The sequence below is a fragment of the Homarus americanus genome, unplaced genomic scaffold (genome assembly GCF_018991925.1).
Source record: "Homarus americanus isolate GMGI-L3 unplaced genomic scaffold, GMGI_Hamer_2.0 scaffold23617, whole genome shotgun sequence".
Classification (NCBI taxonomy): Eukaryota; Metazoa; Arthropoda; class Malacostraca; order Decapoda; family Nephropidae; genus Homarus; species Homarus americanus.
The window spans coordinates 4,299,410-4,316,384 of record NW_024720711.1 but is presented as its reverse complement, the minus strand read 5'-3'; the positions used below and the strand labels follow the sequence as shown (position 1 = coordinate 4,316,384).

Here is a 16,975-nt window from a genome sequence, read left to right as displayed (position 1 = left end):
GTAGAACTGAGAGCTGGTGAGACTGAGCTGTGGGTCAGTTTATAGTAGAGGACATAATTGGATACTTTTATTTAATGATAATTTCTGTCAAAAACAAGACGAGTTTTTTCTGTGACACTTTTAATCCATTTTACCTATAGCTGAGATATTCTGAGTTAAAAATCAGAAAACTACTGTGCAGAACTGTACTGTACTTAAAAAATTCTAAGTGGTGGTGAGAAATGGTGAGATTTTTTGTTTAATGATAATTTCAGAAAAAAGCAATATGACACTTTTCTCGCATTTTACCAATACTGTAACTGAGATATTGAGAGTTGAAACTCAGAAACTACTAGAAAAGGTATTAATGCATTTGTTGCCACCAATCAAATTTCAGGAATTTTATCCTTGCAGTCAATAGCTTAGACAGTTGAAAGACACTTTTCTTCTATGACATTTCCTTTGCGAACGATTTAGAACCAAGATATTGAATGTGCCGGGGGGGGCGGGTCCTGTTAGGAAGTTAGGTAGGTTTGGTTGGTAATGATAACATAATTAGTAATAGAGGGTTGATAATACAATAAATACTATTATAATATGGACTGGACTGGCAAAATAGTCCAAAACAGCCTGTCAGGCTATTTTGGACATTTGGCAATATCCGGCACAGAAATACAGTACAGTACTTGAGGATTATTCCACAACTGTACCTATCACATCCAAACTTAACTAATGTAACTTGACATAACATAACCCATGAGTATGGAGTGAATAAATCCACCATCTGCACCATGAAGACTCCTGATGCAGCAATATCAAAACTGATTGATGTGTAAAAGGTAAAGTTGTGTTAAAGAGGGAATATTGTATCACAGAAAACAGGGCCACTTAGTAGGAACTTGTAGAAATATTATTGGACTAAATTAGACATAACATGGTTTCTATTTAGAAAGATAGTGTAATTTGGATTTAACATTGTGCAGTAATTAATAAGGGATTATTGTGCAGTATATTGATTTATTTTTTTGAGAAATTACTTTGTTTTTGTGAATTATTAGTTACTTTTGTGTTTATATAGAACGAGTCATCATCAGCGGAGACGACATCCTCGAGCAAAGCTGGTGGAGAATATGAGAACAAGATGGAGACAGATCGGTCCAAGAGGTTTGACTATCTCCTAAAGCAGACAGAGATCTTCTCTCACTTCATGGTTGGTGCCAGAGACAAGACTCCATCCTCCCCCCTCAAATGTAAACCTGGACGTCCAAAGAAAGCAGAAAATCGCAAGCCATCCATCACGGGCGAGTGAGTAGCTGTTGAGGGGCAGTTTGTCAAGGTGATGCTAGTATAGTACTACTGTGTTTGGCTCTAGTTTTAAGTACATCTGTACAGTAATACTAACTGATGTTAAACTAGTCATTTTTTATATTAATAGTCATACAGTCTGTACAGTACATAGATTGTACATATAGTAAACTGTTATTCTACTTCTTGACCAAAAATATGCACTTGAAATTTGGAATATTAGGTATATGGTATATATTCAACTTCAGTGGACTTACAAGTCTAAGCTTCTAACAAGAGTTGATTGTAAATGGGTTATGGGCCACTGACTGTATCATGAATTAGGGGGAGGCTGTTAGAAGTATTAGAAGGTATTTTTTATGATTGCATATTACAGATGTATTAAGGTATGGCAGAATGCTGTGTCTACCATCTGTTCACTCTTAGGTTTACTGGCTTAAGTCAAGTTCAGACCAAGACGTGTAATGTTAGTACAGTATAGGTTTTTGGTATAGTAGTATGTTATATGTTGCAAATAATAGAGGGGTATGATAAAGAATGAACAAGATGACAAGGAAACTGGTAGAACTTAAAAGGGAAATATGGTAAAAAATTTGAAAAGATAAAGAAAAACGTAAGGTTGAGTGCTATTAAAGTAATGTACAGTAATATTTTTTTTAATAAAAAGGGAGGTCAAGAGAGTGAGACTGCTAGAAAGGTGAGAGAGGCCCAGTATCATAAATATGTCAACCCAGAAGTTAATCAGATAGTAGGATACACTGAAAATAGTGATGATTGGTGAGACTGTACGCTTAGGAAAACTTAGCTTGGCGTACTGTGTTCGCCTGGCAGTACCTGGTTGTTGGGAAGAGTGCTGGCATCAGAAATAAATTTTTTGTGATGTGGTTAAGTGAGCTGATTAGATAGAGTAAGGAATGAGGATGTAGGGAGAATATTTTACACAGAAAGACTTGGTCACAAGAATTTAAAGTTTGAGTTTTGGGTGAACATATAATGATTATTGTATTTGAAAACAAAATGAACAAGAGCATGTACATGAGTATATACTCGTACAGTGAGGCGAGGTAGAGTATGAAGTACAGTAAATGGGAAAGAGTGTGAGAGCACAGTATACTGTATATATTTAGCCTGGAGGGGATGTTAATGGGGAGGAGTGTGCTGTGTTGTGTCAAGCTATGACTATGTATACAGAAGAGAGTGCATGTTACTATGTTTAATTGCAGAATTTTTGATAATGGATATAAACATTGATGTGTGTAACCCAGACTTACTTCAGGTGAGTAAACTTGTCCATGAAAATGTATTTTGTTATTTTATGAATGTAATAATTTTTAATTATTATAGGGTTCACTAATCATTTATATGATATGAAGCAGTAAATGTATATACAGTACTCTTAATTTTTTTGAACATGTGATGCTCGAATACATACATGGTATTGTTGGTAAAGTATATACAGTAAACCCTTGATAATCTGGACTAATTGGGGAAATGGTTTCTCTGGAAAATCTAAATTATCCAAATACATTATCTCAGGGATGGTTCTTGAGGCAAGTAAAACCACTTCTGGCCATTTTGTAAACATCTACAGCACTCCATGGCATCCATGTTCTAATGAATTTAAAAAAAAAGGAAACTAATTTCCTGTACTGTACATGGAATTAATATTAAAATATAAAATTATTAAAACTTTAAGAGTGAATTAGTTTACACTTTTTGAGTTTAATAAGTGAAGTTGCTGCTACTCCAGTTGCATGACTGAATGCCCAACTTTATGGACTGTAGGTTGAATAATTTTTGTTACTTAGGTGCACTTTTGCCATGCTCCATACTACTATATTTTTCTGGTGTTGAAATAGGGAACATTACACAAAATAGCAGAGTAAAGGCATCACACTATGCAACATGTACAGTACAATAGTATGTGATGTGACTGAAACAGCTGTACACAAAGCTCTGGGTAGTGAGGATCAGTTCAAGACTAAAGAGTGGCATGTTCCTCCTTAAATGAAGAGATAATAATGCACCCAACATGTTGATATAAACTAAAGCATAATACTGTACCTTTAATAACATCCAAGTACAGTGTAGATTGATAGAATCAGTCATTGTACTGTTACTCTTAACTAAATGTGCTCACATAGCATCTGACAATAAAGGTACTGTACCATGAATTATCCTTTCCAAAGGATACTCTACCATAATTTTATTTCTTAACACTTGCGATGGGGAGGTATCTAGTTGAGGTATAGTTCCCATGTAGTTTTGCTCTTGTTTTTGGATATTCATATTAATATTTTATAATTTTCTGATTTTTGTGGGTAGTCAAAATTGGGCAATACTGTATATTGTTGGAACGAACTGACGACATGAGATGCCCCCGAGTGAGAAACATCAAAGAGCCAAATACTGTACACTAAAATACAGTACAAATTAAAGTCAGAAAATGCAGTTACAGTTTAGTGATTTTAAAATTATCATAACTCTTGAAATAATAATGATTTGCATGTTTGTTTAGCTTATGACCCTCCATATGAAGCTGGTATGATAGAGGTAAATAGTTTATTATACTATTTCTTGGCAAATGCATAATAGTACATTATAGGGGTATGCATGTAAGCAGGGTGCATATGAGACTAAACAGAAAAGTTTTTCACTATAAACTAAAAAAAATATGTTGGCTTCAGTGGTGCTTTGACGTTTCTCGCAGGGGTAAACGCAGATATACTGGACAAAAGAGTTCTGATGGGCCAGACAAAATGTGAATTGCTGTATGGTATCCAAATTGCTAGTGTAATGAAGTCTGGATTATTGATGGTTTACTGTAGTACTTTATTTGTGAGAATATTTTGTCTTCAGTAAGATTTATGCTCATACATAATTATGAGGCTTGTAATGCTTATAATAGTCAGGTTTCTTCTAACATAACCAAAATTCTTGTTCTAGTTAACTGGCTATAGTAAATTTATGATAATTGCTGCTGCTGGCCCATCTACCCATATAAGATTTTATGTTTCCTATGGCGATATCTTTCATTTTTTTAATATGACTTAAAAACTCCATCATCATCATCATTTTATGGCTGTTTTCCACACTTGCACCAAATTATATTTCAAAAGTAATGTTATTAATTATTGAAGAGTCAAACCCTTTGATTTAACAGTTTTTTAAGGCAGATGATGTGTCATTAATTGAAGTGTTATTTTTCATCAAATCATTACATAAAGCATTTATGAGTGATTTACAATCAATGAAAATGTTTCATTACTATGAGGTGTTCTTATCATTAGTATTTGTAAAGTAACAACCAAATGTTCAAAAGGAACTGTGAAGTCTTCTGGGAACTGTGCGTTTAAGTCAGTATTCTTTGTTTTGTATAATATTTTGTAAAAAGTAATTAAAAATAACATTTAGAAGACATTGGAGCAAGTGTCTGTAAAAGTCAGTTTTAAGTGTCTTGTTGAAGTCAGTTTTTAGATCATGAAACATATGTGGTACAGGAAAGGCAGTTCAGTCCAGCCAAGATTAAAAGTCTTATCTAATTTTTTTCATAATTAAAAATGTCAGACATTAGTGAAATGTATTATTTATTAAGTGCTTCTATTTTTATTATTTTCAATGAACACCTGTGGCTCTACTCATGTTGGATGGACATGCCTGGCACTCTCAGCCAGCAGGGCATCTCCAACCAGCTATTGGAGCACAAAGCTCTCGCAGGGTGAGTGGGCTGAGCTTGAAAGCTGATTTATAAAGTTGCTGGAAGAATGCCCAATGCTTGGACAAAAATTCTTGCAGGGAAGCATATTCCAGAGTATTGTAGAGCTATATGTATTGTTTTTAAGTCTTTCAGGCCCTCTTCCGCTATATTGCACTGTGGCCATAACCCATCTAACTCATTTTTTGCTGTTAAACATTCTCTCAATGTTGTAATTCCCCAATTAACTTCTTGATGCCAGGCTCTCTTATCATTCATACATCCTGGATGTCCACCCGCCTCACTTTTTATGCTTTTTTCATCCTATCATTCCACCTTGGTTTTCTCCTCTCCATCCTTCCATCCATATACAGTAGAACCTCGATAAATCGAACTAATTGGGGCAGACCCAGTCCGTAAAAAGTGCATACAGTATTACCCCGCCTAACGCGGTTTCACTTAACGCGTTTTATCATATACGCGGTGCCTCGCCAGAGCTGAACTTTCACTTAACACGGATTTTTTCCACATATACGCGGTGAGTGTCCGGCTCGAGACGCTATTTTTAGATTTGCCCCACCCGCCACCCTGCCTGACTGCCTGTTTTAGCTCATAAAATTCATACAAATTACCCGGCCAGAATATAATTTACATTGCTGGAATTCTTATAATTTGGTGATCATTTTGAATATAAACATCATATATTTTGCATTAGACATACAAATTTTAGATAAAAAATTTTCTCAGAGTAACTATGTTATCTTTTGTGCAAAATATATGACATTTATATTCAAAATATTCCTGGTCTTACAAGGAATCCAGCAATGTCAATTATATTATCCTAACTTTAGTTTGAGGTATTATTTATTAAAATTTAGTGGTTATCCCACACATCTCCTTGGGACGGTTGGTGGGGGGTGGGGGGGAGGGAGGGACCGACCGACCATCTGTTACCCCGTGAAGAATTATTTTTTTTTTTATTAACTGAAGATATTTGTTTTAGCTCATAAAATTCATACAAATTACCCGGTCTGAATATAATTTACATTGCTGGAATTCTTATAATTTGATGATCATTTTGAATATAAACATCATATATTTTGCATTAGACATACAAATTTTAGATAAAAATTTTTCTCAAATTAACTATGTTATCTTTTGTGCAAAATATATGACATTTATATTCAAAATATTCCTGGTCTTACAAGGAATCCAGCAATGTCAATTGTATTATCCTAACTTTAGTTTGAGGTATTATTTATTAAAATTTAGTGGTTTTCCCCAAAAATTTCTCTGAGAGGGAAGAGCCGGCAGTGTAGTGTGAGAGGGAGGGAGTTGAGTCCATTATTTGAATGGACATTAACTTGGCGACTGTATTTCTCTATTTCTCTTAAGTATTAATTGTGTGCATGTACCATCATAAAATTAAGATGTTATTTTTACTACAACATAGGTATGTGCCTTCAAAAAGTGGAGTTTGGGGGTCGGGCCGGTTTCTATTGGAATTAATCCCATATGTTCTGTTGTTCACTTAACGCGGATTTCACTTAACGCGGGACCCTCTGGGTTCAATTGACCGCATTAAGTGGGGTACAACTGTATATTGGGGGGGTGGGTGTTGAAGATAACATTGCTTATCTGAACTGTTGAAAGAAAATCAGTTGATGTTATGTTATTAGTGCACTTCAACATCTAAGGCATTTAAGTGTATAACAAGGTTATTAAAAGAATATTACATCAACAATAAAAAAATATATATAAGAAACAGAACTCTCTGGGTTGAAAATCAAACTCTTAAGTCTGGTTGTCAGCAACTGTTTTCACTAGATTATTATTATTTACTGTAAAGTGCTATATGTAAGCATCCACAGAATTTGTCTTATTAATAAAGAGAAAACTGTATACTGTACAGTACAGTAGGCCCTTCAAATTAGCTGGGGTTAGGTTCTCAAAATGACCGCAAATCGCCAAATCTGCGAATAACATTTGCTGACGGGTGTACATTTTTACTTGTGTACAAAGAAATGTATATTCCCTTTGTGTTTGCCCTTTGGACAATTATTTCTTTTACCTGTAGTATTGTATATATGTGTGTGTGCGTACGTGCGCGCCACACAAAACACATACAAATAAATAATAATGGGAAAATCCTCTCACAAGTAATTAGAAACAAAATTTAGTATTAACATTGTTGAGTCAACCCTCAAGTCTACTCCGTACATTATCAATAACAAAGCCGCAAAAATGCCAGAAACTTTAAAACTACCCGCAGACATTCTTGGGTTCATCCAGGGTGTCATCCGCAAATCTGGGTGTGCTGTACTATAAAGATAAAAATAAGAACAAATAAGTGTAGGAGTACAGTCTATTGTTTGTGGAGGATGAGTGTTTATCTGGGAGCAGCTGGCAGAAGGTAGGGGGGTAGCAAGGGTGGGTACTCCTTCCCCCTCTCTTCCCCAAGATTCCTTTGACACTTCTTTATGCATTTTTACCATAATTCTCATATAATTTAGGATCATTTGGTGCCAGGTTGATAAATTATTATGCTGTATGAATCAGCTTTCCTGAAAAAGAATCCCACACTGAACTGAGTCATTTGTTTACAAAGAGCAAACAACTGATTGGCTTACCACAATGTCTGTCTTCAACACTTAGTAAATTATAGTATTTCCATGCTAATGTGGCCCATAAGCCATGCCCTTTAAGCTATTAATAGCTGATTGGTTCATAGAAAATTCAAACTAAATGTGATCACAATTGGTAAACAGACCTCTCATTATCTAAAATAATGTTAAATAATTATCTGAACTATCAAAATGCAAATGATTTATAACATTAGCACTTCAGAGAGGATGTTAGAAACTTTTAAATATTTATTATAAAAGGTCAATATAAATATGCGTTTGTACACATGCAGTCCGGGGGATGTAAAACGCTCAGGGGAACCAATCGGTTATATATAGCTCTAGACAAGGGGCGGGGCTTTTGGGCCAGGTTAAAGTGGAAAGGGTATAGTACAGTATAGTCGTGTATTTATCATCACTTAATAAATACTATTTTAGTGTATTTATCATTCATTAATAAGTAATATTGTAGTGCAGAGTATTATTCATCTGCATATACCCTGGTTTATTCATTAATCATTTATCTAAGTGTACCAGTAGCCAAATTGAGCCATCATATAACACTCAAAGGTAGTAAATAACGTCTTGAGGAAGGTATCTTCATATCAAATACTATACAGTGTGTTATTGTGACCCCTGTTGTAAGCTGGTCTACTGAAAACTCTCACACGAATGCATCTTGAGTAAATAACCTTCTGATACAGCTAATCCTTTTAGTTTCAAGTCATATTACAAATTTGATACAGAATTGTATTTTTCTCTATTACTGAAGATGTTATATTAATCATGATAAACCATAAGAGGCCAATCATAGGAGAATACTGAATCAATAAATAAACAAACTTGGTAAATGCGACAACACCTGATCAGCCCCAACCTGCTTACATACTCAAGTGTCTTAGTTCTCAGTAGGCCTATAGCAAATCTGATTAGACCACTGTACAGTAGTCACTAAGTATGAATCATTTCATAAGAATTTTATTTATTAATCTTCCCCATTTCATAAAACATGGATTTTTTTTTCTGGTGACTAGAGCATCTCAAAGTGAAAAAAGCAAATTCCGATATACTGTACTGTATTGAAGTCCGATTTATTGCGGTTTTACTGTATGTATATACTGTATATACAGCAAACCCTTGATATTCGTGGGGGTTAGGTGCCAAGGAATGGCGAGAATTGGCAAAACCACGAATAGCAACTTATACTGCAGTGCCTCGGTGCACTACTGTATACCTATACCAAATAACTGACCAGCCGAGGCAGCACTCATCTCTTGTTTTAACTTATCTAATAATTCAACTTTCTTTGCCAGGGTCATTTCTAACTTCTGCCTTTTACATTTCACTCCAATAGCATGTCTTTTAGGGGCCATTTCACACAGAAACACTAAAGTGGGGTGACTTGTGCTGCGGGGAAAGGCTTGCAGGCTAGTCACCAACTGCTTTTCGCGAATTGCAAACCCGCGAATGGCAAGGGTCACTACAATATAACTGTATCAGCAGAGCAGACCTTGGTCTTCTCACTGTCCCAACACCTTTAATTTTCATATCCCATCTTAATTTCTGTATTTCTTTTTCTCTGCAATCAATTCATCCCACACAATGTTCTCAAATGTATTATATCTGTTGCATCTAATATACTCCTTCTTGCCTCCAGAGCCCATACTGTACACCTTCCATACATCCATAATATTTTTCTTTTAACATTTCTCATTTCACCCATTACAGTAATTTCTCTCCTGCCACTCATTTATGTGCTTTATCTTCATTGTTCATTTGTTGACATATTCACTATTAGATATCCCTAATACCATTCTCCTTTTCCTTCATTTAAATTAACATTAATGGTTCCTCTCTTCCTACCTTCTTCTCTAATTTAAATTAATTGTTGATCTTGTTTAAATATACACTTCCATCTCATTCACTAGCAAATGAAATTTTTCTTCAGAATTGCCCACCAGAGCAGCATCATATGCAAATAACAGCTACCCTGTACAGTATTTGTAAAAAATTAGTGTTGAAATTTTTTTAAAGTCACTTAATTTAATTTCATAAGACTTATGGCTGGTAAACTGTCAAAGTTCACAGTACAAATGCTCCTCTGAGATCTTTTCCTAAAATTGCCTGTGGGTGAGAGAGGAAATACCTCTCTTGTAGACTATTTCCATCCTTGATGCTGTTCCTTGCATCAGGAGCCAGGCACTCGATTTGCTTTGTACAAGAGTATTATGAACAGGAGATTTGCACTGTGATCCTCAGTTACACATTTTATAATTCATCAAGAGATTACCAGTGGACCTCACAGAACCTTAAGTTTCTTATCAAGTTACACTGTGACCTCTTGTATGGTGGGAACACTTGTAGAATTGTGACGTGGCTTTTGTTAAATTCTTGGTTGGATATTGTTACATATTGACGTAGTGTTTTGTGTCAAGTGCTTGGGTTGACAATTGTCAACGTGTTTTGTGTCAATTTTATTATGAAGTGTAATTTTAAAATACTGGAGTGGTGTTTTGTGCTATGTTCTTGGGGTCAGATTCTACATGTACTCTGGTGCTTATGATAACTGGGAAGGTCTACAGTTCAGTACTTTTATGTGAACTATTGGGTTCGCTGTGGAAATATGTATTTTCTTTCACTATGGGGGAAGAAAATATGGAAACACTAAGACAAAAGAAGTTTGTCTCTTAACCCCAATTCCTTTATGATAATTGAGAAACACGCATTCAAAATCAGTTTTAATTTTGTATATGTAGCATATTATGTCGTGCTTTCTTGCATCTTTGTAGTGAATGAGTCATTAAGCATGAAAAATACTCTTGGCATCAGCAGTACGAATAATTATATTTTTGGATCCCCAGTTATGAATCCTGCAGCAATGTCGTATATTTCTCAATAACATTATTTTCCCACATTTTGCACATTGATACTAATTAAGTTATATGCAATAAATGCATTCTTATGCAATCTCCAATCATAAATATTAGATAACTAGCAATTCAAAGCATATCTGTCAATTCTTCCTCATAGAGTACAGGTATTACCAGATCACATGCCTCATATCATGCAAGTTAGCTCGGGACATTTTTGCTGTTGACTGTACACGTGTTGGTTTATATAGTGTGTGTTGGAAAGCTCCATGATTTTGTGTATACCGTGAGGAATTGTCTTTATCGGGTAGTGCAGTGAATAAAAGCTGAGGAGATAATTTTTTTATATACAGTACAGTACTATACAGTATGTATACACACACCAAGTGTAGGTTACTGTATGTATACCTACACTAGGTGTGTGTGTGTGTGTGTATTGTAAATTTCTTGAAATGTAAATCTGTTGTGCCTTTAGTGAAAATGGGATCATGTCTAGGGTCCAAAATATCACTTCCCAAATAATTTTAATTTTCACATACAGTATAACCAAACCTTCCTCAAAAAGAACAAATAGAATTTTAACACGGAAATGTGACATTAAACAAACAGTAAACAATTTACTAAATGCACACACCCTGGAACAAAATATTGAGGGAGGATGGGAGGCAGGGAAAGGGAATGGAGAGGTTAGGTCTGGACTTATAAGTGCTATATCAGTAATTCAATAATAATAATAATAATAATTCCTCATTGACTTGGACTTTTTTTATGAATTATTTATATAAAGAGGAATTATTAGATTCACTGCAGATTTTTTAGGGTCGTGAATCACCTATTAGTAGAGTTCAGTGTTCAGTAATTTTGATTCTTTATAGGTACTTGGGTAATTTATTGTGTTTTGATGTGAATACTGTAGAGCCACCACCACCACCACAATACCTACCATCACCATTCACCACACCACACCATTCACCACACCACCCACAATTGTCTAATCCTAACCAATTAATAGGAGTTATGGGGTTTCAACATAATACAGTACAATATGTCATACATTAATTTTTTTTTATACAGTACACATTTGTACACTACTGTAGTTTGGTTTTGATCTATTGTTGTGTATGTGTTTGTTTATTGATATATTTACTCTTCGTTAATGATAATAAACATTAAAGTTTAAAAAAGAAATTAGGATAGGACTATGTTGATAGATCAATTTTATTTTGAACATTGACTATTGTGTGGTGTGGTAAGGGGTTGAGAAACATAGAGACATACATAGAGGGGCTGTAAGGATTATTTTTTCTGTAAGGTGTTGGAATTTCTTTGTGAATGCTAAAAGGAGATTGGAATGCATCTTTCATATTCAGATGCAGTAACTTGAATGTGCTATGAGGACAAACATATTTTTGTTAACCCTTTGAGCAATGAGATTCAGATGCCTCACAGTGCCCAGAATAGTGAGTTTTGGCAATAGTGTAGAAAAAGTTTAGTAATGTGGTCGAAGCTAATATAATACTGTGAAAATAATAATTAAAATCAAATAAAATGCACTACTAAAAAGTTGGCTTCAAGCTTGTGTGATGATGAAAGTGAGGCATCATATGAGCACTCATTAAGAAACAAGTTTTGTTTATACAGGTATTTGTTAAATATCCTAGTAATCTTGATGTTAGATTCTAAAGTGTTAACAGCATAATAAAAAAAATCTTAAAAATACAAATAAATTGATTTGGATGACAGGTTTCTTAACTTCATTTTTTGTATCATGATGCAAATAAAATTAAAGTTTGGAATGGAGCTGCTGCATCAGTTTCTACTTTTGTAATACTGTATGTATATTGTATATTCATATTGGGCTGAAAACTGAACCCACTTACTTAAACTTCTTTATTATCAAAGACTAGAAGGGGAAAGTTTTATCATTACCGTACTTCACTCATCACAAATTTGTTTAATCCAAAAATTTTCTGCTTATTTTAATATCTGAACTGAGAAGAGAAGGCATCCTTAAACTGTGAATGTACTCACTTCTCACAGGCAAAAATCAGGTGTTATTATTTTTTTCACTTTCTCTTTCTAGCCGCGTGAAGAAGTTAACGTCTGCAGCCGCTGAGTAAGTCACCTTACCTTTTCTTTATCTGCAAGCAGGTAGAAAAGAATTGTTATCGTAGTCAACTCCTAATTGGTGTTTCCTTCTTCTCTGGCTGATTGAAGGTCCTTGTCCAGGAGCATGTTTATGCCTGGTGGTGGAAATCTCTCTTTTTGTAATGGTTGTAGAACGTAGATGTTGAAAGAGGAGGACATTCTAGCATCATTTGTGGCAGGGATCAGTGACGTTGGTGAAGCTCCTCATAACCATGGTCAAGTGTCACAATAATTTGACTAATCAGATGAGTATCCTGTGTTTCTACATGGAAGTACTCATCAACACCTAGTGATAATTGGCAACGGGAGCTAAACATATAAGTTTGCTTGGTGTTGAATAAGTAGATTGAACGGAGAAATGTTCTGTAAGGTAAAAGAATTTGGTGTAGACTGTATTCTGTTGCATTTCTTGTATGGTATTTTTGTCTCCTTGGTTAAGCATGTCTCACAGCTACAAGATCTTGGGCAAGGTTTCAGTCACAGTAATTATTTTACTGCTGATTACTTCCTCCTTGGAACATTGTTTGCTTAATTTCCTTTTTTGTCTTCAGTTCTGCTCATCATCTGTGACCCATAAATTCCTGTTTTTATCTTCTTTATAGCACTGTAGTGAAGTAAAGACTGGGATTTCTAGGTCATTGATGGTGAATGGAATTCTTCTGCTATTACACTGATTAGTACATTCAATATTAATTAATGTAATACATGTACTAAGATAGGAAGGTTATTGATTGCAGAAGTGTTGCAGCGATGTCTTGGGACACCTTGGGCAGCTTTGTATAATATCTCAGAACTATCTGAAATTTGAATTTCAAGATGATGTGCTCTTCAGTATTTTATTAGCTGAACTTTCAAATATTGCTGCAAAACTTACCTTGCACCTCTGTTCTTTCTTAGCCATCGTCACCGCATGACAGAACAGGAAGAGGATGAGGAACTGCTTGCCGAATCTAATAAATCCTCCAAGATAATCACCCGTTTTGAGGAGAGCCCAAGCTACATTATCAATGGTGAGATGAGGGACTACCAGATCCGAGGCCTCAACTGGATGATTGACTTGTATGAAAATGGAATTAACGGTATTCTTGCAGATGAGATGGGTCTTGGCAAAACACTTCAAACTATCTCCCTGCTTGGGTAAGTATACATTTTGTCATGGACCTATAGTAAAAGATGGGCTCCTCTAGCAGTTTTTTTATTGATTAATATGAGAAGGGAGTTTTGGATTAAAATGAGATTTGGCCTGCAGATTTACAGTTGATACTATTGTAATCAGCATTTTATATTTTTTTTTGCTTAATTCTTTCATTCGGGTGGTAGAAAGTTCATCTCATAAGTGGATGGTCACAGGTTTGATTCCCACCTTGTTTGGAGGATTGGATTACTTCCTTGTACTGTACATTAGCCTTTGTGTACTGGACAGTAAAGAAGTACTGTACATAATTTGGTGCACTTGCAGATAGTGGAACAGCCCTCTGGTAGAGTAGCATCCTATCAAAGTGAGAGGTAACCTAATGGTTGAATTATAAGAATTAGATCAGTACCTGTGACCACCCAGCATCATAGCAGGGAAAGACATGTATGCCTTAAAAATAAAATAAATTAACAGGTATGGAACATGTTAAACTTAAAGGTAAGTATTTTCAAACCGCCTTTGCTGATAATTTAATATTTGTTATACGTACGGTACTGTGATTTTCAATGCCAAAACTGCTTTTTGTTGGTTTCTTCTCTTTCCATTTTTTTTTGAGAAATTTGTAGCCAAAACATTTCAGTTATTCCTTTGTTAATGATTGGGGGTCAGTAACATGTTTGTTTCAGCAATATCTATTTTTTTTTGTCCCCTTTACTAAAGATCAAAGGTCGGGGATCAGTTGCTTAGTGTCCAGTGTGTTTATTGTATTTTCAGAGATACTGTAGGTACTGTAATTCTCCCTTTTTATAATACATATTCATTACAAGTAGAAGTATACAGACTGGTTAGTATTTACAACAGTATCAGTTTATAGGGCAGAAATTATTTATTTTTTTTTACTGATAGTAATTCATTTCTTAGTTATGTGAGTACAGCTGAGAATAATTTACATTGCCATTAAGGTGGCTTTCATCTTTTTTTATGAATTGATTAAAGAAATCATGATAGTTTATGCTAATAGCTTACATACCAATTCACTAATGTATACTGGTTGCTACAACAGAGTGACTCAAACAACCCCCTTCGTGATCTGCTGTCTGAACATGCCCCCTTACTGACACCAAGGGCTAGAAACATAATTTACTCCTTTGTATCTAAAATTTATGAATGTCAGACTTTTTGGAAAAGTTTTCCATAAATCTTAAACTTTATTTCTTACTTTTTTCTGTCTCTTTCCTCCTTTTTTCTCTTTCTTCCTTCTCTCAAAAGCCCCATCTTCCTTCTCAGTTGTCTAAATTTGGATACCTTTTTTGTGCGTCAGATTCCTGGACGCTTAGAGATTTTTCAGGTCTTTCTGACACCTTCCCCCCTCCCCCCATTGTATGTATTATTAACCCTTAGGCTCCGGGTGACATTTCAGAACGTCCAATTAGCGCTCCCCGGGTGACGTTCCAGATCGTCAGGGGGGTGATTTTTTTATTGATTTGTCCCCGCGGGGTGGGGGGGGGGGGTACTGTCAGCAACACCCTAACCCGGGGCTTAAGGGTTAATCACAGTATTTTTACACCTCTCATACAGGTACATGAAGCATTTCCGCAACATTCCTGGACCACACATGGTTATTGTTCCTAAGTCAACGCTCCGTAATTGGGAGAATGAGTTCAAGAGGTGGTGTCCTTCCCTGCGTGCTGTATGTCTCATTGGTGACCAAGAAACTAGGGTCAGTTGCATCTCTTATTTTTCTTTATAAAACTTTTCTATAGTAAAACTTAACCATTGAACAGGTCACAGGAAGTCATCGAAAACCATTATCATTGCACATCTCAGTATGTTCATCAATGCTAGTGTCCTTTTCTTCCCTCTTTTTTTCTTTTCCAGACTTGCAAGCATTTTCTTATTATGCTGCAGAGAGGTTAAACCAACAGCAAATATACCTTTGCCTTCACATGCTGTCATCCATTAACTGTAAATGCTGTGACATTTCCTTATATCACACAGTGTCATGCTATCCTTTCATTCAAGTGCACTGCTGCTTTTTGTACATCCTTCACTCCACCCTTCCATCTCCTTCCTAGTCTACCTCTCTTCCCTCTACCAAACTCCTTAGCAATCTTTCACTTTACATTTTCTTTCAATCTCCAAATCATCTTCGCAAACCATGTTGGACTCTTTGTAACAACCTTCTGTTATTTCCACATCTGTAGTTAATTTATATCATTCTTATTCTCTGCATCCTTTTCAACCCACATGTTCTTAACCTTGTGATTGCTAAGGGTTCCCCAAACCTTAATAAATTGGCTTGGCATTAGCCAAAATAAAATCCTTACAGTCATTCACAGCACTCATAAGGTTAAGCAGGTCGCTGCTGTCTTATCAGATTTGTTAATTCCTCATGTATTTACCTATGTAGTAATGTTGGCTCAGTTATTCCTCTGTACAGTACAACACTGGTCTTGCTTCCTTTGAGTCAGTACTATCTCATTGTTTCATTTACTGATACATTTTCTGTTGTCTCTACATATAGACTACAACAAGTCTCTGACTCCCTTCTCTTTTTCTTATAAATAATTTATTTTTGTTCATGTTCAGTACAAGTATCGGCTTTCTCCCAGTGCACCAATTTGCAGATTCATTCAATAATTCATTAATAATTTTAACTTCTTAATTGTCAAGTTGGGCTGTATCATCCACATACAAATACTAACTACCGTTGAGTACCTGTCATCCTGTCTCATACTTTATTCTCTCATCTGTATCACTTTTATCTCTTTGATACTTTCAGTGCAGTTAATTGGATCTTCCCAAAATGTGTTCTGTTCGTCCTCCCATGTCTCACTACCTGGGACACTTGCACTCACAATAACCAATCTCTTATGCAAAAGTTTTAGTTTGATCCTTAATATTCTCTGATTGAGCCCCTGTATTCTATCTCACAACTACATATTTCATATTTCATCAGCACCTCCACACCTTTCCCTTTAACACATTCAGTGGTGAACCTTTGTATATATAATTTACACACTTCACTATGATGCCAGATGGGAAATCCTTGATGTTTGGGAGGTTAATCCAGAAGTTTTGAGCTGTTTGTGTTTGGTCTGCAATCCAGAAGTTTTTAATCTGAACTTTTTGACTATACAGTACATGAGTTGGCTGATTTAGTCTTAGTTATAAAATGCCATTTCATGATATATTATTCTTTTTTCCTTTAGTAATTATA

General features: G+C 35.3%; 1 protein-coding gene across 6 annotated transcripts in view; it reads left to right on the top strand.

Moving 5' to 3' along the window:
* Positions 1–16,975, top strand: part of LOC121860750 (chromatin-remodeling complex ATPase chain Iswi-like) — a 43,038-nt gene that overhangs the window by 1,524 nt on the left and 24,539 nt on the right. For 2 of the 6 annotated variants that reach the window (XM_042358091.1, XM_042358089.1), the window contains exons 2-6: positions 1,058–1,284; positions 4,955–5,002; positions 12,556–12,588; positions 13,518–13,757; positions 15,334–15,475. In XM_042358091.1, coding sequence (XP_042214025.1) covers positions 1,058–1,284; positions 4,955–5,002; positions 12,556–12,588; positions 13,518–13,757; positions 15,334–15,475 — 690 coding nt within the window. The remainder of the gene's footprint in view (positions 1–1,057; positions 1,285–4,954; positions 5,003–12,555; positions 12,589–13,517; positions 13,758–15,333; positions 15,476–16,975) is intronic. The other 4 variants (XM_042358095.1, XM_042358094.1, XM_042358093.1 and 1 more) reach the window with 3 other exon arrangements.